The following is a 23207-nucleotide window of genomic DNA, read 5'->3' on the forward strand; positions in this document are numbered from 1 at the left end:
CGGAGAAAGGGCCAATGTTGGGAACTGGGATACAGCCCATCCAAACAGCAAGACCCAGAGAGGGGGAAGCATGTGCTCCAAGGGCCTGATTCTTCTGCATGCCCAAGCATATCGTTACCCAACTCCGAGAGAAAGAGTCGACAGATTATTTCTTTACCTGTTTTTCATTTTCAGCATTCACATGGGTTTAAGACCCAATGTACTAATTCCTCAACCGTAAGTCCTGGAAGAAAAAGTCTGGTGTTAGAGGGTCTTATGAAAACTGTATAAAGATTTAATGGGGTCACTCGCAGGGAGGAAAGGCAGTTTTTTCCCCACGGTTTGTCAGACAGAAAAAAGGCCAATGATACTAATGCAAAAAGAAAGAATGCACAGAGCTGACCAGAAGAGGCAGGTTGCATGGGATATGACATCCATTGTGTTGGAAGATCATTTTTATTTTAAGGGGTACCAAATAACTCGCCTCACAGAGCCAGAAGACAAGCTATAGCTCCACAAATGTAAGGATCAGTTCTTTCTTCTGATGCTTCTTCTTTTTTTTAAAAAATATTTTATTTATTTATTTGAGAGAGAGAGGGAAAGCACAGAGGGAGAGGGAGAAGCAGACTCCCCACTGAGCAGGGAGCCCAATGCAGGGCTCGATCTCAGGACCCTGAGATCATGACCTGAGCTGAAGGCAGACGCTTAACCAACTGAGCCACGCAGGCGCCCCTGGATCAGGTTATTTCTAAATACTGTTTATTTCTAAATTCTAATACTGTTCTAATTTCTAAAATTCTAATACTGTTATTTCTAAATACTGTTTCAAAAGCACATGTGCCGGACCTCCCCCTTGTCCTCCTCCCCTCTGCCTCCCACTGCCCTGCCCCTCACCCCTGCCTGTATCTACAACAGACCAGACAAGTGGAGTCAGTTTACTTCCTCCTCTTGGAAATAATTTCCATTTATCACCCCCACAGCCATTTCCTTACCCCACACCCAGAGAAAGCCATTATATTTGTATATTGATCAACCCACTTTTATATAATTTAGATGGTGGTGAGTTTACAAATATTAATGGTTTCATGTTCACTTAGCATGCAGCTAGTTCAGGCTTTTGAAGATAACCTGTGATTATTAATATTATTTGTCAACTTGGTTAGGCTACGGTGCCCAGTTATTGGGTCAAACCCCAGTCTCGATGTTGCTGGGATGGTATTTTTTAGATGCGATTAACACTGAAATCAGCAGACTTTGCATAAGACAAATTATCCTCCAGAATGTGGGTGGGCCTTGTCTAGTCAGCTGAAGGCCTTAGGAGCAAGGTCTGAAGTTTCCTAAAAAAGAAGGAACTCTCCTCAAGTCTGCCTAAGTTTCCAGCCTGCTGTCCTGCAGAATTTCCAGACTCAAGACAGCAACAACTCTTGCTTGAGATTCTAGCCCGCTGGCCTGTCCTACAGATTTCAGACTTGCCAGCCCCTAAACCAGGGCGAGCCAATTCCAATTCCTTAAAATCATTTCTCCCTTTCTCTCTCTCGATAAAGATAGGTGGATATCTCCTATTGCTTCTATTGGTTCTGTTTCTCTGGAGAACCCTGACTAGTACACGATCAAATAACCCTTTTTTTTTCACACGACATTCTTGCAACCATGCCTTCTTTAAAAGAAACCTACAAACGGTTCTTCATTTTAAGAAAATCGTGTGTGGTGCAGATTCCTGTGCAGATGTTCTCGTGAGCCTATCGGAGAGATCGGGCACATCCACCGCTTTCTCGGGTGTTGGTGTGTGATCCTGAGCTGGTGGGTTTAGAGCTGGAAGGTGACCAAGGTGTTGGCAAAGCTTCTGGGAAGAGGGAAGATGGATCCGAGGAACCAAAACCAGCGCTGCAAATCTCAAGGGAGAGAGTTTCTCTCCCCACACTCATAATGAGGTCTGTTAACAACAGGCAGTCAGTTAAGTTCAAGGAGAAAAGCCACCTTCTGAGGCTTCCTCGCATTTTGAAAATATGGCTTGCTGTTCTCAAAACGGTATGGCAACTTGAGTGAGGGGATGCAGCTGGGGGAGGGGAGGGCAAGAAGCCAGTTTATATGGTAAGTCATATTGTATATATTATCAGCCTACTTCTGTTTTTGAAGCCCAAACTTTATTATTATTATTTTTTTTAGGACAGTCTTGATTCTGCCCTATGACCAAATTCTGTGTCAGAAGACGTTTCCAGGTTTTTCATCGGAAAAATAGGACTATCTTATATTGCTTCTGTGATTATCTTCCTGTGTCCATGGTTTCCTTCCTTGCTTCCCTCTTCCTAGACAGCTTGGCTGACCTCTTACCCTCTTCTTTGCCTTTCCAGATTATGACCTTCCTTTAACGCCCATCTTGAATTACACCTCTCGGGGCCACATTAGGCCTTTGGTGGGCCTTAGGCGCTCTCCTTGGTACATTCCCTGGCTCTTTCCTTTGTTAAAAGAAATTCAAAAACTTTATTTTACATCTGCACTGGTAGAAGAAATAAAATCCACACAGGAGTATAATCGTTTTTCTCTTTAGAAGTTCAAAGTTTCACATGGGCCTTTAAAGTCCGGGGGGGCCCTGGGCTCTCTGCCTCCCGATGCAGGTGGGTGATAAGCCACCTCTGGCTCCTCCTCCATAAAGATGCCCTGTGCAGATGCCTCTCTTAACTTACTAGCACGAACCACACTCGGGACATGGACAGACTTAAATTCAAATCCCAGCTTCTTCACCTTCTAACTAGAAACCAGATCAAGTGATTCAACTTTCCTTCCTTCTTTCCTTTTTTTTTTTTTTTTTTTTTTAAGATTTTATGTATTTATTTGAGAGAGACAGTGAGTAGGAGAGAGAGCACAGGCCAGGGGGAGAGGCAGAGGGAGAAGCAGACTCCCCACTGAGCAGGGAGCTGGATGTGGGGCTCCATCCCAGGACCCCGAGATTATGACCTGAGCCGAAGGAAGACGCTTCACCGACTGAGCCACCTAGGTGCCCCTCAACCTTTCTAAGACATCAGTGTCCTTCCTTGCGTAATTCTTGCCATGGTAATAGGAGGCTTAGTACCCCGTCCATGGCAAATGCTCACGATAGGTAGCTATTTATATTTATACACACGTTGGCCATTAACTACTTGGATTTACAAGTTACACTACTGTCTACCTCTTTACCTGTGTTTCACTCCCTTCTTAAAGTAGAAGGTTGGGAGGAAGTTTTAGACCAGTGGTTCTCAAACTTAAGCATGAACCAGAATCGCCCGTGTTAAAGCACAGATGGCTGGACCCACCTCGAGTTCTTGATTCAGGAAGAGTAAGGAGGAGGGTCAGTAATTTGCATTTCTATCAAGCACCCAGGTGATTCTGAGGCTGCCGATTTTATTTTGTTTTTTTAACTTTTTAAAAAAACTAATCTCTACTGCCAACATGGGGCTTGAACTCACAACCCCCAGATCAAGAGTCCCATGTTCTACCGACTGAGTCAGCCAGGTGCCCGGAGGCTGCTGGTTTTAGGACCCCACTTAGAGAATCACTGTTTTCCACAACTCCGTACCCTCTCCAAATCTAGCACAGAAGAAACCTTTCAAATACAGTATTTAGGCTAAACGTAATACAAATCCGGGAAAATCTGCTCTCTCCCCTAATTGTGAGAAAACTGTCATTCCTGCACGGGCTGAGCTGAAAAATTATAAGCAAAGAGATCTGGAAGGCAAGGGGGCTAGTGGCACAGCGGAGCGGTCTCATCTGTTGGATTGCCGGGGCATGTGCAAAATGCAGACAGAAGCCAAACAATAGCTCAGCCAACGCGAGGCTGCCCGAGTCCTTAGCTCAGTCTATAACAATCCCAGCGGGGCCGCTGGGATCCATCTGCTCCTCTCTTTCTGATAACGGATCTGGGGTCTCTCTGGAAGGAAATAGCTTGACAGGAAGAAAGAAGATTAAGCCAGCTGAAAAGTTCTGAATTTATGAAGCTGCACTTAAGTATGAGCTTTTAACTCTTGATGGCACTTTACTAACCCTTGATACACCCCTGCTGTTCCTTCTTGTTTTCTTATTCCTTTCCTGGAGAAATGGAATTGGTGAAGACCAAAGCTCTTCAGGGACACATTCTGTTAATACGCAAATTAACTTCGCACAAATGTGAACTGGAGGAAGCCCTGAGATCCTCCAGCCCAAGCCACCAATTTTATGGATGAAGAAATTTAAGCCTAGGGTTAATCCCAACATACGTGGCCAGAAATGGCAGAGCCAGGCTGGAATCCAGATTCTTCGACTCATAGTGAGTGCGTGGTATGCGTAGTCCTTTATAATCCCCAAATGAGTAGGAAATGGAGATCTTCCTTCCACTACATTTTAAAGAGGAAACATGATCTTCCCCCCTTTACTTGTCACAGTTTGCTCTTTTGTCCCTGGGAGCAAGAGGGCTCCGTCAGGACAAATGAAGAGAAACGAACAGCCCTTCATGGTGCAAACAGGGCCTGGGAAGCTCGAGGGCAGAGATGACATCCTGTTCCATGACATTCTGCCATATATCCCCTGGCCACCCAGAAGCTCCACGCAGAGCGGATTCTCAGACACCATGTGGCGAATGAATGAGTGAATCCCTAGTTTGATGGTTGGCTGCCCATTTTTCAGCCAGTTGGGCAGTGAATGCGTCACACTAAGATTCTGACCGTGCTGAGTGCTCTCCTTAGTTAGCTCTACCAGGAAGTCAGGTATGACATGAAACTAGATTTGCCCTTTGTGTGAGATCGGCAGTATGTCTGCTGGAAAAGGATTGGCCCTAGAGGTGAAAAACCTTCGAATCCCAGAGCATTCACTCTGGCTACTTAATTCAAGGCACCCCTACCAGTATGTGGAAAGTAAAGGTAATAATACCTATCGCCTCAGGATTGTTGTAAGGATTAAATGACATAATGGGAGCAAACTGCTTGGTGCTCTATGAAAAAATGTTAGTGCCCTCCCTTCCCTGGTTCCAGCTGCCTGTTTAAGATTAATATAGGTATCAAGTAGGTGGTGTAAGTATCGGAAGGCTAAGTACAGACTCTGGATGGAAACTGAAGGGTTCTTTTTTTTGGGCTGAAAATACATACAAATCATCATTATCTTTATGGTTATCTAGCAGCTGTTTGTACGGATGGTACAAGCCATACATAGAAGCAAAGCTCCCATCATCTAGCTATTTTTTCATATTCCACAATCCCTCACCATTTCCCCAGATTCAAATACAATGTTTTTCAGGAAAAAAAATATCTAGCTTTTGGCTTACCCTTTTGGTCTCAGTTTCCTTGTTCTGGGCTCCAGAAACTCTGTCTCCTCCTCCATTTCCGTTTCAAGGATCCTGTGTTTCTGAGAAGGCTGGGGTGGAAGCATTTCCCATTCATTGTCATGGGTGACAGCCTGCCGCAGAGCTGCGTCTGGGCCAGCCCTACCTCGGCTCTTGATCTTCCGTGATTGGCTGCCCAGACCAGGGGCCTCTTCTACTGCTAAAGATTCCAGAGGCTTCATTCCTCCTAGAACCTGCATGTGGGGACCCTCCCCCAAGCCACAAGCGGAGGTCAGCTCTGTCACCTTGCCAGACCATCCAGGCCCTGCGTTCCTAGCTTCCAGTGACTGATCACCGACCTCACCAAGGCCCAAGACCATCCAGCTCTGGTCTTGCCCAGGGCTCTCAAGAGATGATCTTTTATCCCCTTTGGGAGACAGTCTGTCTACGGAAGCATCTTCTCTTTCATTTAAGGAGGCAGGCTGACGGGAATCTGGGAAGCCTGCTAACTGAGTTCCCGGCAGCCCTGTTTCTTCAGAACCTGCGTGAAACTTTCCTAATTCACATGTGTTTTCTCTGGCTTCACTGGCCTCGGGCGTTCGGGGTGAAGTTTCTCCATGGTTTACGAGTATGTAATCCATGTGTAATGCATGAGGACCTTCATTCTTTTCTGTGTACCTTTCTTCCCTGTATGCTGGTGTTATCTGCCCAGGCTCTTTGATTGGAATTACGTTTTCTTCTGCCAACTCTGATACTCCCTTGCTGGCACCTAGAAGTGGAAGGTGAAGGCGAGATGGGGAGACAAGGCTGAATTAACACATCATGTGATTTGTGATCTTTGCAAATGATCCATCTAAGGAGAGATCATTTCAGAATTTTTTTTTTTTTTTTGGTAGAGCTGTTTTCTTTTCTCAGGCACTCTCAAAGAGAAGTATTATACAAGCAGCAGACATTTACTGCTGGAATACAGGACTTGGTGAAGCATGCGTTGCCAAGGCAATTAAGTCCTCTTTTTACCCACTTCGGTAGGAAGAGCTCGGTTTACAAATATGTTAATTGCACGAAAGCAGCAGTTTCTGGGAGTGGGGGTGGGGTGGGGTGGGCTGAGGTGGGGGCAGGGAGTGGAGGACTGGGTTGTTTCTTACCATTTGGTGGTCCTATGTCTCCACCTGCTGGTGAATCTGAGTTATCGGTTTCTACTTCCCAGTCAAAGTTTGATGGAGACAACTCAAGGTTGGAGTCAGCTCCCTCCCGCAAAGACGCCGACTCAGACTCAGGGTCTTCATGAATATGTAGCACAACCAGCTGTCCAGGCTGGCTGTTTTGGGTTTCTTCATGCTTTTCCCTGCTTCTTTGATCAGGAAGGGCAGAAAGCAGTATTTCGGCTGCTTCACTCCCTAGAGATTCATTCTCTGGAGACCCAGACTCCCCCGTTGTTTTGACGCCAAGAGTAGGTTCCGTGAGATAGGACAAATCAAAGGGAGGTGTGTAGGGTGCCAGTGATCGCTTCAGAGTATCTTCTTCCAAGGGAGGGTCACCACCATAGAGAAAATGTTCCGGCTCTTTTGTTAAATCTTCATCGATGTTTTGGCCCATGACATCATATTCGAAATCACCCCAAGAGGCTTCAGATGAACAGATGTCTTGCTTCCCTGCATCCCCATCAACTGGCGTTTCGGGATTGCCCTCTGATAATGTCAATTTACTCATGTCATCGATCGTTCCTGTGGATGTGTTAAGACCTGAGGCATCGCTGAGACTGTGGTCAAAGGCAGCTTCGCTTACATCCAGACAAGTGTCTGAGGCTAGCAAGGCGTCAGGACCAGTGGCAGAATTCTCAGTAGTAAGAGGCTGCCCATGGTCCAACCAGGCTCCCGCATCTGCCTGACTTTCGGGAGAAAAGCCCTCTGACATCAGCGAGCTGTTGCTGTCCATGGTTGGCTCTTGGAGAGTTCCGAAAACACCGATTCCCACGTTTTCGATCATTGGGATTGTTCTGTCCGCAAGCTGCAGGGGTGGTGCTGCGTCTGGGGCAGCTCCTTTCTCAGATGCTTCGAAACCTCCATTATTTCCACTGTTGATTTCAGATGGTTCAGGGGAAGCTTTGTGAGAGGCAGGCTGAGATGAGCCACTTGTGTTCCCCTGATCACTGATGGGAGGCAGTGGAATCACGTCTTGAGAAGACAGTTCTGAATCGTATGGGACAACGTCCTGCCCAGGCTCCGGACTGGGTTCTTCATCCATCTTGGGCTCAGTGGGATATAAGTCATCAGCTTCTGCTTCAGGTCCCACTCCAGCCCCGATGTGCTGCTCAGTCTCTTGCTTTGCCTCGTAATCATGACATATATCAGGGCTGTTGGAAGCCTGAGAATTGCTGTCATGGTCACAGTGAGTCAGTATATCTGGATTCTCACCATCTGCTTTCAAACTGAAGGGCTGCTTAGCATCCATCCACAAATCAGGCGAAGCTGAGGCCAGTTGCCCACCCTCTTGGAAGTTGCCATGTAAAATATCTGGGACAAATGTGCCTTGGGGGCCCTCACTAGGGGTCGAGACATCCCATTCAGAGCCTGACTTCTTTATCAACTGGCTGGAAGAACTGACAGCGGGGAAATCTTCTGAGGCAATGCTTGAATTCGTTATTTCACCAGGATATGATTTTCCTTCTTCCCACCAATTTGTTTCTTGACACTCAACAGTCGAAACGTTAGATATCACACGTCCGTCTTCATCTGTGTGAGTAAATGTTGGGGCTGGCTGATCCCAGATGGACAGCACTGTGTTCTGACCCTGCTGCTCCTGGGTAGGAGTTTCTGAAGTCAGTTCCTGACTGGCAGAAGACAGGAAGCTTTGCTCCCTGGAATCCTTTTCTTTAATTTGGTCCAATATTACCAGCTGGCTAAGCTGATCAGCTTCTGGGTCTGGCTGCCTTGGCTGAATGTTCCAAAGTTGCTCATGGGATTTCTCCTCATGGCCATCCAGGAAGGGTGACTGATGTTCCTCTGTGAAAGGATTGGTACATTGCGTTTCCATGGGTTTGCTATCACCCTCCACGGGTACTCCCCAGGGACTCACGGTTTGGTACACTGAAGAACTCATCTCTAACACACTCCTTGAGCTGGGCAATTCCCTTTCAGATGCACTCTCAACTGGTTGTCCTCCTTGTAGAGAGGCGTTCCACCACTCAGTGCTCTCGGCTGAGAAGCCAAGCATTTCGGATTTAGAATAATTCTCATTCTTCGATTCACTTTGGGGGGAGATTTGCCATAGGGTATCTCCTCCTGTCTTCTCTGTTTCCAGAGATCTCATCTCCTTATCCACTACTATGATCTGTAGTTCAGTCTCCTTTAGTGGTGAGAAATTCCAGTGATCGGGGCTGTTTTGTTGATTGTCACAGATCGGGGTTGACTTATTCTCTGTGGGTTCTGAACTGCCTCTGTAGGCAGAAAATGCATCATTGGGATCTGCTGTGGCCAGGGACTTACTAGGTTCATTCAGTGAGTCCCAAACCCTGGGTTCACTCTGAGCAGCTTGGCAAGTGCCCAAAGGGATCTCTTTCTCCACTGACTCTTCATCGCCGATGCTGTCGTCATCAGAACCTGAGCTCGTTGCAATGAAACTAGCATCCTCTGGCTGTACGGTTTTAGAAATGTCATGCTCGTTTTTCTCCTGACGGCTAACCACTAGATTGCTCTCTTGATAGGCATCGGAATATTCTGAATATCTGCCTGTTTCAGGGCTGGATAAAGAGGAAAAGGAATCGCCATCAATGGAGTCATTCCAAATCTCTAAAAATTTAGAAACCTTGTGATCTAAGCTCTTTTCCAACCTGTCCATTCTGATTTTCTCCGGGTCCTTCATTTCAGTAATTACTTCTACTTGGCTGTCAGTAGTAATTAGTGCAGATTCTTGGTGATTCTGTTTGCTCCAATCATCTTGATGCTGCTTCTGATGCCCTGAATTGGGTCCCTGGTCCCAGGAAGGCAATGCAGCTGAAGAATTGTTTAGGCCAGGACTGGATGCACTCGAATGTGTATACTCACTAGAAATACTATCTCTGCGATAATTTCCTGATGGATTAGCTCCTGGAGGGCTGTTTTCAGTACTCTCAAATTCAAGATTCTTAGTTATCTCAGAACTTGGTAAATTGACCTGCACGTCACCATCTATAGAGGCATCCCAAATGTCAAGGCTTTGGGGACATTCATGGGGTGGCTCTTGGTTCACTCTCTCTGGCTCCAGAACGTTACATTCTTCATTTTTCTCAAGATCCATTTCAGGTAAAGATACAGTTTTTGTTAAATTCAGCCCATCTGAAATCTCAGTGGTTTCACCTGAATTTCTGTGATACGTGAGGTGCTTTTCCCAGGTGTCTTGGGCCCGTGAGTTGTTGGTGGACACCTCTGCGTGCCCATCACAGGGATCTGGATTGTAAGGCCCCCTCTCGTGCTCTAAAACCTCCTGGGGTTCCTTAGTCTGAGGACTGGAACCGACTGAACGAGAGCTGATTTTGCCTGATTCGTCACAGATTTCTTGATATTGAGATGCCACCGGGGAAGAGCATTCCTGGTCACTTTGCCCTTTTCCAGAAATCCCCGAGGCTCTACCTAGCATCTCCTCCTCACTGGGGTGCTCCCTACCAACAGCTCCATGGGCTTCCTCCTCACCTTCACTTTGTCTGTAGCTAGGACCTTTCTGATGATCTGAGTGTGCAAAATGCCCCAGATTCTCAAGGTTGGTTGCCCAGGACGCCCCATCACTTGGCAGGGTCCCTTTGCCTGTGTCCTGCTTATTGGGATCAAGTGTTCCTGACTCGTTGCCTCCAGAAGCTTCTAGCAGCCCTGGGGTATAACTGTCCTTAATTTTTTCTGCTGAGTTGGGAGTTTCAGGAGGTGATCTGTGTTGTTCAGAGTCTGTAATGTATGATGGCCCTGGTAACATTAATGAAGCCATGTCATTATCTCTCATGACGGAATCCCAAATATTATTCGCGATTAGCTGCCCACTTTTTTCATTCAGGGTGTGATATTCATTGGCAGGAGGGTTCTCACTGTGCTCGGAAGAGGCAGGGAGTTCCCAGTCTACCTGATTTGCTTCCTGATACTCCACACCCCATGGTTCCAGCTGTCTCACGGAAAATCGGGTCTCAGGTTCGGTACCTTCAGCCATGTATCCTTGTGCTTGGCCTTCGCTGGAGATGGCCACACCCGCACTGCAGTCATCCCAGTCCAAATCGTTATCCATATCGGAGATGGTCGCAGTGGACTGCGTGTCCTCCAGAATCACCCTGTTCCACAAGTCGAGGCTGTCGGGGACCGCGTGGCGGGAGTTGGTGCTGCTGTGCAGAAGTGTGAGCTGTCGGTTGGTTTCATTGTAGAGCTGCATCATGCTGGGGTCGTCGTAACTGGACAGGCTACTTTCCCCAATGTCATCCTCCAGGGAGATGTTCTTATCATCTGTGGGCTCTGTCTCGAGTAAATCTTTATCGGAGTTATGAGACATATTTATTTGAGAACTACTATCTGCATCAGGGGAACCCCACATTTCTAGGTTCCCAGGACCTGAGCTAATTCGATTTCTAGGGGGCTGCTCTGGGGACTGAGGAGGTATTTCCATCTCCCCCGTGGCAGAGTTAGCGTCTTTTGACTCCAAGCCTCCCTCTTTAGCAAATGGCTTGTTTTCTGTTTCTTTTTCATCTCCAGCAAATGTTGGCGAAGTGTAAGAGTCAGACGTGGAGTAGTTAGTATCTAAGGGGGAAGGCACCGAATCGTCCCCCATGTTGGATGCGCTGTAATCAGAACATTTATATAAGAAGGAATCTTCCCAAGGTGCCAGGACGTCTGACCCTCCTTTCTTGATACCCTCCTCAAAAAGGTTCCAGGAATCGACCTTTTCATACACCTTCCCCCTAATTTTTGGATCCACTACACCATTCTGATCTTCCTGTGTCGGCTTGGAACTATTCCACGTGTGATCCAGATCACAGCTGGGATTTCCAGTTATAAGGATGTTATCCCTGGGGTCGTGGTTCTTCTTGCCCCAGATTTCTTCATTATTTGCCTCACTGGGTGAATTGTCTTCCAAAGGAAAAGAAAACCCACTTTTTGCCATGGCCCACTCACTCTGGTCCCTCATAGAAGGTGTCTCACCACTGGTTGGGTGCAGATTCCAGGTATTTGCCAGAGCTTTGGCGCCATCTTCTTTACCGAAGGCGCTCCAGGCTGGGAATGACACCGCAGCAGCTGGGGCGCCATCTTCTGTGGGATTTCCCCACGGCTCTGGCATCGCTGTGGGAGAGCCATCAGAGCGCCACAAGGCAGAAAAGTCTTCTATCAGGTGATTTGTGCCTTGAGGAGAAGCGTTGGGCAAATTCGATTTCTCCAGGGGCATGTTTTGAAACTGCAAATTGTCCTCATTTCGGTCTTGAGTAGTGTTGCTGCCAAGGCCAGGCTGACCAAATTCCGACTCCCAGGGACTTGACTTTGGGAATTCAAGACTCTTTGGTTGAAATATAGAATCTGAGGCTCTCCTATCTGCCGGGCTTGGCTTATGATCTTTCCATGACTCGGGGCTCTGGAAGACAGACTCGGGTTCACTGGAACTCCATGGATCTGCAATACTTTTAGAGTCGATTTCCAAACCACCCCACCAGCTGCGGCACCTCGCACGGGTCTGAGGTGGCCCTATGTGACCTGCATCTATTGCTTTTTGGGTCGCATTTTCTGGATAGAGTAGAGCTGGTTCTTCGGTAGATGGTGAGCTTTCTACAAAGCTGTTCATAGGTGTTGGTGGGACTCTCTTTCCAATATTTTTTAGCCTTTCTGGGGAAGGAGATTTATCTTCCACAAAAACTGTCAGGCTCAAATTTCTTTCAGAGTGATCCTGGGGACTTTCTTGTCTCTGACCAAACTCCTCATCATATTCCACAAGGTTATCTTTGCTGGCCCCTGACAAAAGTGAACTGGATGAATAATTAGACATGTCCATCCCTAGCCCATTGATTTCTTTAGGCTCGGTGCGGGGTTGTCCTTCTGACGAATCACTGTTGGGGAAGAAGTCGTCTGCGGGAGAGTAGTCTGCAGAATGGGAAGATGGTTGGGACTGCCCAGAAACCATGGGCGCTTGGTCAAAGTTGAAGAGATCAAAGGATTCACTGTGTTCTCCAGACCGGGCATGCTCCTCTGCTACTGCTCCTTCAGGGATAGGACTATAGGAGTCAAACCCTGGGAGGAGGCTGTGGTGAGGCCCCGTACCTTCTCCCACTGGACTATCATCACTGAGGAAAACCGAGCTCTCCTTGGATGAACGGCTGCTTCTAATGGTGGCCAAGCCGCTATCTGGGCTGACAAGGTCTATGTTCCCATCCACCTGAGCCTGGTTAGAATCGCTCAGATCTGGAGGGTTTTCTATGAAATTCACGGAGCTGGGTTGTGGCTCTATGTCAGAACCATACAACTCCATAATTCCAGAAGATCCCTGGGACAGAGGGGCGCTGCCTGCCACGGCTTCTGTAGAGGACGTCCGGCTGTTGGAGGCCATCTCTGGGCACCTCCTGTTGATGACTTCCTTGACCAGAAGGACCACCTGATCACAGGTCACCAAAGGGTTCTCTTGCTGGTACACCAGGATCTCATCGCAGCCACATTCAAAGGGCTCCAGCTCTAGGCAAGGGTTCTGGCATTCTTCTAGTTCACAGCAAATCTGTCAGGGAGGCACAGGGGTTCGTGTGAGCACTCAGGCACTCTGCTCTTTGCAATTTGTCTTTCTTAATTTTTCTTAATATAAAATTAATCTGTGCACATCAGTCTACAAATAAGATCTCAAACAACTGAAGACCAGTTGTTTGTAAGACATGTAATGAAAGACGTGGAAAGTCCCACTTAAAATGCCACCACCTCTTTCTACAATCCCATCAAACTGGCTTTTCTTTTAACTCAAAATTCAGCTGTTCAACGTTGTTTGCTCCTGAAAGTTACAGGTTAAGAGATTTAAACTATTTAAATCCTCTCCTTGGTGTAATATAATATCATCTTCCAAAAGGAGTGAAACTAAATTTGCAAAAAGCAGAGATAATGCTGGGTGCTGAGAAGAACTAGGGGGGAACAAGTGTGGGCATGAGGGGAAACGGGGCAGGAGGAGGCACCCAGGACCTGCTTTTACCTCTGAAAGCCTCATAAGGCAAAGGAGAAAATAGGAAAGAAAAAGCTACCAGGGGTGGAGATTTCCAACAGCACGAGAGCCCCAGCTGTCTCTTCCTGCCGCCCGGAAGCATCTACATGGAACCCAGAACAGACAAAGCTCCCTCAGAGGCCAAGAGAATGTTTGACAGCCAGCGTGAGGCCAGAACTGGACCTCAGCTGTATGATTTTTAGGTAACGTCAGGAATATTTTACACACTGGACTTTTGAAATGGCCCAACAGGATTAGTGGAAGTGATAGCAAAAACACTGAAAATAACTATGGAGCTCACTTTAATAGTAATAATAATGAACATTTATTGTTTCCATATGCCAGGCATAGTTCTAAGGTTTTATATGCGGTATCTCCTTTAATTCTCATGATAATTCTGTGCAAGGCAGGGATTCTTTATCCCTGTTTTGCCAATGATGACATCGAGACATAGCAAGGTTGGTCAGATACCTTGACCAACGCCACGCAGGTGACGCGTGGTGGAGCCACGCTGTGAACTCTGCAGAAGCTGACCCTTAATCAACTGTGGTCACCTGGACACAGAGGGTTTCCTCTAGGGTAGTCTTGACCTTGTGTTGCTCAATATTTGGAGGAACTGTCTCTCAGGTGATGGGGGCGGTGCATGGGGAAGAGGAGAGGCAGGCAGTGCGGGCTCCAGGGCTTCTAATCCCTTCACCTGCTTTTCCAGTTTTGTCTGTTTAAGAGTAAGCAAGTTTTAAACCTATTTGCTACTAAAAGTGCTTTGAAAACCACCACCACTATGGAGGCTTGAGAGATGTAAGTTGGTCCCTAGGAAACCAGTGACTAGACATAAAATTCAGCTTGGAAACCCAGTGCAGAGCAAAGCATTGAAAAAGCCATAGGCCAGTGGTACAATGCACAAGTGTGTGAGGGTCAGAAGGGAGGGTACATCTGAAGCAGGAGCAGAGAGGGGCTCTTTCTTCTTTCACACTTGGACTTGAGAAAGCATAGAGGAGTCCATGAGTACCTACGGTCACATGCAATACAGCCAACATGGATCTCTTGGGGGACAGCAAGTGAGGACATAGAATGAGAAAGGAGTCTCGCGAGACTTTGCCTGTAGCCACCCGCACATAGACAGGTGTCTAATCCATTAGGGAGGAAACTGTTCTATGTTCATGTTGTCTGTATTATAAGGAATCATGTAGGTTCTCATATTAGTTGTTAAATACACCTGGTTCAGTATAGCCAGTGCCCTATTTTGATTAATTTTGTCTACTTCCTATATTATTTCCAAAACGTTGGGGTAAAAAATTCAATTATCAACCAAGAGGAGCTGACTCCTCTTCTGACCCAGTCAGAATTATAGCACTTGGAGACAAGCCAATTTTGATCAAAGCATTAGATCACCAGTTATGAAACACTGGGGACTAAATTTAAGATGGGGACTAAATTTTTTTTAGGTATAACCAAGTAGCAGTCCTCAAAGAAACATCACCCCCAGGAGGACTTGCCTTTCTTTGGGTGAAAAAGACAGATTCTTTTTCTCTGTGGATTTGGTCTAGAAGACAAATAAATATGGGGATCTTTTAAAAGGCCCCATGTGGTCATGGGGATGAAAGGCACAGCACAGAGAATATAGTCAATGATATTAGTGTTGTATGATGACGGGTGGTTCGGAGCCACACTTGTGGGCACAGCATAAAATACAGACTTGCTGAATCACTACATTCTACACCTGAAACTAATGTAACATTGAGTGTCAACTATACTTCACTACAAAATAAATTTTAAAATAAAATTTTAAAAAAGGCCTTGTGTCGGGGGAGGGAGTGAAGTACCAAAAGATACAAGCTTCCAGTTACAAAATAAATAAGTCCTGGGGATGTAATGTACAGCATGGTGACTATAGTTAACAATACTGTATTAAATATTTGACAGTTGCTAAGAGAGTGGATCTTAAAGGTCCTCATTACATGAAATTTTTTTTTTGTAACTATGCATGGTGATGAATGTTAACTTGACTTACACTGTTGATCACGTCACAATATGCACAAATATCAAATCATTATGCTGTACCCCAGAAACTAATATAATGTTAGATGTCAATTACACCTCAAATTTTTAAAAAGGGCCAATATTTATCCCACTGCCAATTCTAATTAGGTGATTTTTGGGTGATATAGCCTCAAAACTGAAAACTAAAACTCTGAAGTAAAGCCCTGAAAAATTTTAAATAGAAAATACATACATACATACATACATACATACATACAAAAATGGCCCAATGTGTAAAGTAACCCCAACGTTTCTTAAAACTCACACTCTAGGACCTTATCTCTTGGGTCCATTTCTTTGAGCCACCCATCCATTCCCATGTCCCGCCGCGTGTTGGGACAGCCAGCAGGTCAGGAAGCAAATGGGTGGGAGTGAAGGAGGTCCTTACCTGACTACACAGCTCAAGGTTCTGGGAGTACACAGCGATCTGCCGTCTGGGCTGCTCTTCCTCCGACAGGTAGGTGGCCAGGAGGATGAGGACATCAAAACCGAACTTGTCTGCAAATGCTTTCAAGTCACTGCTGATATTGCTGTGAAACATACAGTTCTGAAACAACAACAGGCAAGTTGATATTAAGGCCAGACAGCCTCGCTTCAGGGAGTTGTGCCAGAAATTTGTCCCGAGTTATGATGTATGGTGATGGCTATTTATTATCAGACACAAGCAAGAGAAACACACAAGTTTGCAAACTTTCATGCTATGGCTTAAAATGTCCTTTGCTTGTTTGTTTTCCTAACCCAAGGAAGGAAGGAGTCTTGGCCCTTATTTTTTATTTTTTTAAGAGAGAGAGAGAGTGAGTGTGCGTGAGCTGGTGGAGAGGAGCAGGGGAGGACGTACAGAGGCAGAGGGAGAGAGAGAATCCCAAGCAGACTTCCTTCTATGGGCAGAGCCCCCATGGGGCTCCATCTCACCCTGAGATCATGAACTGAAATCAAGAGTCGGAGGCTTAACTGACTGAGCCACCCAGGCGCCCCAGGAGTCTTGGCCATTATTAAGATAGTTTAGACAAGGAACAAATGTCTTAACAGCTTTTTCCTAAAATATTTATTCGAATGCTGACTTTGTAAAAAATACTTTTCCTTTTATTGTTCACAGGATTAGGAATAGCTGCTGACTATTATTACAACATATCACTAGAAAAATAGGAGGAAATTACTGTTCCTTTTTTATAATTGTTTTCCAATGGTTATTATAATGCCAAGAAGAATCCCTACGGATGAATCTAGCTGAGTTAACTGTATGCTTTTTATTCCAGTGTAGGAGTCTGGGAGTTTTATGGAAGGGCTATGATATCAGATCTTCTTGCTGTATGTGGTAGCTAAGAAGGAATGAGTCACTATGGAAAAGGAGCCCACTACCACAGACCTGCGGCTCACATCATCTCCAGATATGTGCTGGCTTTTTTCAGTTTTATTAACAGCAACGAGAACCACTTTGTGGGCATAGTTGTTTCTCTTTCTTAAAGAAAGGAACTGAAGACCATATGTTAGCCCCTAGCATAATCCCTGGCATATTCTAGTTGCTCAAAAAATGTTTTTGCTTTTGTCTTAAAGATTTTATTTATTTATTTGAGAGAGAGAGAGAGAGCAAGCGAAAGAGCAGGAGCAAGAGGAAGGGGAAGGAGCAAAGGGAGAGGGAGAAGCAGACTCCCAGCTAATAAGCCAGGAGCCCAATATGGGCATGATTCCAGGACTCCGGGATCATGACCTGAGCCAAAGGCAGACGTTTAACCTACTGAGCCACCCAGGTGCCCCTTAAAAAATGTTTTTAAATAACTGGAGAGACAGACACACAAAATCAGCCTTTGCTGCATAGCCCTCTATCACAACATATATATATGATCATACTAGACAATCCACTGACAGTTGACTGCACTACTCAGCTGAAATCACCACGATGCGCACCCAAGAGATACAAGGAATTCTATCAATTTTTGTTCTGATATAAAAGGCATCAGAACTGTATGTACCAGTGGTAAAGTATTAAAGTGACACAGAAATATATACCATGGAAAGTGGAGGTGCCACGTAACCCTCCCCAGATAACCATGACGGGGAGCCACAGAGTGCAGTGCATAGAGAGGCGGGCATTTTCCGTGCCCAGATTTATGTTTGTACGTGGTCGTTCTTTGAAACTTGTGGATTTCATATTTGTGGCTCAGATTATTTACCGGCTGCTTAAAATATCCATAACACATGTACTCTCTAATTCTGCTGAGTTGAACGTTGAGGTTTATGAGGCCCCTAAGAGGCCACACGAGACACCTGACAGATATGGGGGCCCAGCCCATCAGCAGCTTCCACACCTCAAGGAGCGACTGCTGTCTACTTCTGAAGCACTGTTCTCACTAGGCATCTCAGGAGACCATTGCCTTTTTTGGGTACAAGGAACTACATGTGGGAATTCACAAAGCTCTCAGGATATATTGTTGCTGAATACCAAGGATCAATTGTATTAACTTGGGAATGAAATTTATGATGTTCAAATATAATAGCTTTTGGCAACATGTGTTCCAGAAAGCATACCGTCAGTTTTCATGCTTTTTATTTATTGTCCATGTGTCATAGTAACAATCTTTAAATAGATACTTAAAAAAATTAATTCACCCACAGTAGAAGTAGATGTTTAAAATGATATATTTTTAATTGGACCTCATATTATATACAATGCACATTCAATAGACAAAATTATTTCAAATCATCACTGATGTTGTCCCTCAAGAGGACCTCAGCACCTAGCTTTCTGCCATCATGAGTTATAAAAGAAGATATGGTCCTGAAGGAAAAAAAGAATGAACAGCAACTACTTACATCATACTTCCTACATCCTCCAGACTAAATGGTGTTGGCCAAAAAGCTTAGCAATTTTCCTTTGAAAATATTTTTTTCAGTATGTACATGAAATCCCCTACTATAGTTATAAACCCTTGAAAGAAGATGCAACACTTCTAAAAGATTTTTCACATACAATAACAATGATCATGGGACTCCCGGCTAGGTCACTTGAACAAAAGAAGGCAGGTGTTCCTGGTAGCTGAGCACAAGACTAGGATTCAGTAGATTCTGCATTATTCAAAGCCATACTTGTGGAACATTTGCTATTTGGAACTGTTGGCTGAGCTCCAATCTGTTGGGATTCTTCTGTGTGCAAATGGTGACTCCAGGATCTTGCTGGACTTAAGTCCAGCAGCATTGGCAACACCAAGCATCTAGTTAGGAATGCAGTCTCAGGCCACGCCCCAGACCTATTGAAGCAGAAACTACATTTTCCAAAAATCCCAGGTGATTCGAATGCACACTGGAAATCGAAAAGCCATTTCAAAAAAGGAGGCATTTATTCTTTGATGTATTTACCTTGGGTTCTTTCAATGCTGTCATTTTCCTGGGACTTTTACTAACTCGCACCCTCAGCATTTTGTTCCTCCCACAGCCTTCATCATAAAAATCACCCCCGGGGCAGCTGTGTATTTCTGAGCCACTTTGCCGGAAGCTCTCATTTATCAGGTCAAGGATTGGGTCCAAGATTCTGTATTTTCATTAGGTACCTTGAGCAATTCTTCGGATCATGCTCCTTCGCGTGACACCCAGTTCTCTTCTGGGTGGCCCCCAAATCCGTACGACCATATGAAGTATTGAAATAACAAAGATTTATGTGAATCATTTAGGCGTGTTTCATGTTACACTACCTCCAAACGGCGATTGTCAGCAACTATGTCCTATCTACCCTCCTATAATTGTCCAAACCAGAGATGATCTTCCTGGCTTTAGGATCATGTTGAAAACAGCATCAAACAAGGGAACGAGTGAGAATCTTCGGGAATCGGGCAGGCAGAGTCTGTTTGTTCTGCTTTTATGCCGGTGCTATTTGCATAGGAGATAATTTATTATTGTCTTCTAGCTACGCAGGGAGTCATGTGCTACCATGGCTCTTATGTTGCTGACAAGCTAGGCTGGCCCTGAATAAACAGCACTTCATCATCAACACAGACCAACTGTAGATACAGGTTGGCATTTTATTCCCCCATCTGCCTTCTACCTGATAAATTACTGTTTTAGTTACATGTATACAAATACTATTTGTTAATCTGCTCAAATGTCTCCAAAATGTCTCCCCCACCTTCAGTTAAAATTATATACATACACGTATGTATAGCTCACTCAATTTGCCAAAGGTTTAGAAAATGAAGAGCTCCTACCTTAATTTACACCCCCGCCCCCACCACACAGCCTTCCACCTTAGCAGCAGGACCCCAGCCTGAGATTGCTGCACGGAATTTACAAAGTCACTTTACTAATCATTATGGCTGGGAACTAACTGCCTGGCACAAAACCCAGCCTATTCCAATACATCAACCAGGAAGAATGGGAAGTGCTGCCATTTGTCCTTTGTCCTTTGTCACCCATGGGTCCAAAGATTCGATTATTAAACATTTTTAGAGGTCACGAGTCCTTTTGCCCGAGTGATTTCTAGTTTTGGAATGAGTTGGAAGACCCCGGAAGTGTGGGGAGAAAAAGGCTTTATTATTTCCCAGCCAAAAGCCAAGGTGAGGTTGATGATCGTGCTGACAAGAAGAGGGAAACAAATGATACGGCCTACTTTAACTCATGTAACAACCGAGATAGTGACAGTGATAGTGTCCAGGAGATTTGTTACATTTGTGGTTGAAAGTTTGCGGACAAATGCAGTGGAAAATTCCATTCTCTCACAAAATCCTGTGTTAGCTCTTATTCCATTGCTCTGAAAAATTGAGTCTTTATGCTACGTGCTGGTAGCTGTAGTCCATCTCATGAAATAAAGGTGATCTAACTAATGTCTTGTAGATATTTGAGTATTGAAATGTGGCTATTCCCAGAGAGAGAAAAACCCACTCTTCGAACATTGCTCATACATTCCTATCCTCTATCCCTCTGGCTGGTTTCTGCTTCCATCCTTCCATTGAAACTGCTCTTCTCAATAGTACCCATCACTTCCAGGTGGCAATATCCAACAGTCACTTTCCTGTTCTTACTTTATGTGACTTCTCCAAAGAACTCCCTGAGCTTGCCCCTCCCTCCTTCTTGAAACATGTCATTCCTTCACTTTGCTGACATCACACTCTCCTTGTTTTTTCTCTCAGCTCCCAGGCTACTCCTAGGCCAACTCTGCATGTCCCTCTTCCTTTTCAACCTCTAAATGTTCATTCCTCAGACTGTATTTTCAAACTTTTTTCTCTTCTTTATCTACACATTCTCTTCGGGGAGCTCATCCAGTTACCTGGCTTGCTTGCTTGCTTTTTCTTTCTTTCTTTCTTTGTTAAAGATTTTGTTTACTTATTTGTCAGAGAGAGAGAGAGAGCACAAGCAGGAAGAGTGGCAGGCAGAGGGAGAAGCAGCCTCTCCAGTGAGCAAGGAGCCTGATGCAAGGAGCCCAATATAGGACTCGATCCGAGGACTCTGGGATCAAGCCAAAGGCAGATGCCTAACCGACTGAGCCACCCAGGTGTTCCAGTTGCCTGGCTTTCCAACCATCTGTCTGCCAGTGACTTCCAAGCTACATCCACCTGAACTCTACCCTTGCCTATCCATATGGTATTTCCACATAAATGTCTAATAAGCGTCTCAGAAAACAAAAACAAAACAAAGCAAACCCTACCTCCATCCCAGGCTCTTCCATATCATTAAATGGCACCACGAGGCATCCCGTTACCCAAGCCAAACAACTAGAAATCATTGATTCTTTTCTTTTCTCATTCCTCACCCATCAGCAAATCCTGTGAACTTTACTTCTAAAACATAGTTCAAGTCCAAACACTTCTCTCCATCTCCATTACTGTCCTAGCCATGGTCACCATCATCTCTTTGAACTGCGGTGACAGCCTTCTGACGGGTCTCCCTGTAGCTGCACCAAGAAAGAGCTTTTAAAAATGTAAGCAGAATCATGACATTCTCTGCTTACAGCTACTCAAAAGTTTTCAATGCAATTGTTATTATTTATTATCATTTTATTTATTTTTTAATTGGGAGGCGGAAGTCCTAATGTCCTTAAAATCAAGTTCTTAGAAATCAATGGGAAAAAGTAAACATAGCAATAGAAAAACAGTTGAACGTAAGAAATTCACAATGGAAATACAAATGCCGATAAATATCTGAGCTCACTGATAATCAAAGAAATCCTTTGATAGTAAAATATTTCATCTTCTCTTTTCCTATTATTGGCAGAAATTTCCTAAGGGGCATTCTCATACACTGTTTGAAACACATTCTAAAGAAATAATCAGATATGCTCACAAAAGGTTTGTGGACAAAGCTGTTCACCGGGCTATTAACTTTAATAACTAAAACTTAGAAACAACCTAAATGTCCAACAATAGAGAAATGGTTACACGAATTATGAAAGAGTCGCACAAAAGAATAGAATGCTGCTCTTTTACAAATTTTGGTATAGGAACTGGTTATTCTTATTAAAGTTTCTTGCCTTATATCCTTTATAATATATATGAACTTTCATGTGATAGTCACACACATTTTTAAGTCACTTAAGTGACTTGCATGTAAAGTTTTTAAAGGTGAGGGGATAGAGGGAGTTACACAAAGTTAAATGTGAAACAAAGTCATTTAAAAATGATACAAGATTTTTAAAAATGGGTAAACAGTTTATCTCATTAATGGAATCTTAATTTTTTTACAATTTTATTTATTTATTTGACAGAGAGAGAGAGAGAGAGCACAAGCAGGGGGAGCAGCAGAGAGAGGGGAAGAAAGAACCAGGCTCTCCCCGAGCAGGGAGCCTGATGCAGGACTGGATCCCAGGATCCTGGGATCATGACCTGAGCCAAAGGCAGCCGCTTAACCGACTGAACCACCCAGGCACCCCTGGAATCTTTCTTTAATTCCAAGTTACACTCAGTGAATGAGCTTCTGTTTGTCCATACATAAATAACAGCTTCTAAAGGATCAATAAATTGCTTTGTGATTTCTCCTTCTGCTAAGTCACCATGGGTTGAGCCTGTTCTTTCATTTCCACTATCTCACCTCCAAGTGCCACATGCCCTTCAGCCGATGTTACTCCTCATGCTAACACTTTCTATTTAGGTCCGGCATTCTGGGTTACACACATAATCCAGAAACCGTTGTCTCTCTTATAACGCATAAATGAAATATTTTGAGTAAGTCTTTTACTAAAGGAAATAAATTCTTTTCTAATGTCATGGACAAGCTATGCCAGGATTTATTACGTTTGAGATTCTTTTCTTCTTATAGGAAATAGAAAAATCAAGTGAGCAGGTATTTTTTTTGCAGGTAGGATAAAAATCATTCCGAAGATGAAACAGAAACATGTAGAGCTTCATTTTGGGGGAACAGTGAGTCTTAGAAACACAGTTTGACAATCCATAACTATCTTGCAAGCCCAGTGACCAGCATGGATTGCTGAGTTACTGAAATTTAAGAGCATAGTTTGACATTTATACTCTGCATGGATTTATTTCTAGACTGAGGACTATTTTTTTTCATCAAGATATAAGAAAAATGCTGAGGTGTGTACACAAATGTTCTAATTGAAAGCTTTATGATTTATGCTACCAAATTTCCATTATGATGTTTAAAATATTCAGCAATAATAAAGTCTGATAATTTTGACAGGAAAATGATTTATGAGAACACAAAATGCATAAATTAAGAGATTTCATTTATTCTGCTTTCCATACACTCTTTAATTGGTAAGCAAAGATATTTCCCATGTTTTTACCAGATGTCATTTAAAAAAAAAAAAAAA

The 23207-nt window shown here is 44.4% G+C and overlaps 1 protein-coding gene across 5 annotated transcripts in view; it reads right to left on the reverse strand.

Annotated features, from left to right (window-relative positions):
- PRUNE2 (prune homolog 2 with BCH domain) overlaps positions 1–23207 on the reverse strand; it is a 260462-nt gene that overhangs the window by 67202 nt on the left and 170053 nt on the right. For all 5 annotated transcript variants that reach the window (XM_034646743.1, XM_034646741.1, XM_019805122.2 and 2 more), the window contains exons 7-9: positions 15843–16001; positions 6391–12946; positions 5249–6014 (exon numbers count right to left, since the gene is read on the reverse strand). In XM_034646743.1, the coding sequence (XP_034502634.1) occupies positions 5249–6014; positions 6391–12946; positions 15843–16001 (7481 nt within the window). The remainder of the gene's footprint in view (positions 1–5248; positions 6015–6390; positions 12947–15842; positions 16002–23207) is intronic.

Source organism: Ailuropoda melanoleuca, chromosome 17 (assembly GCF_002007445.2).
Source record: "Ailuropoda melanoleuca isolate Jingjing chromosome 17, ASM200744v2, whole genome shotgun sequence".
Classification (NCBI taxonomy): Eukaryota; Metazoa; Chordata; class Mammalia; order Carnivora; family Ursidae; genus Ailuropoda; species Ailuropoda melanoleuca.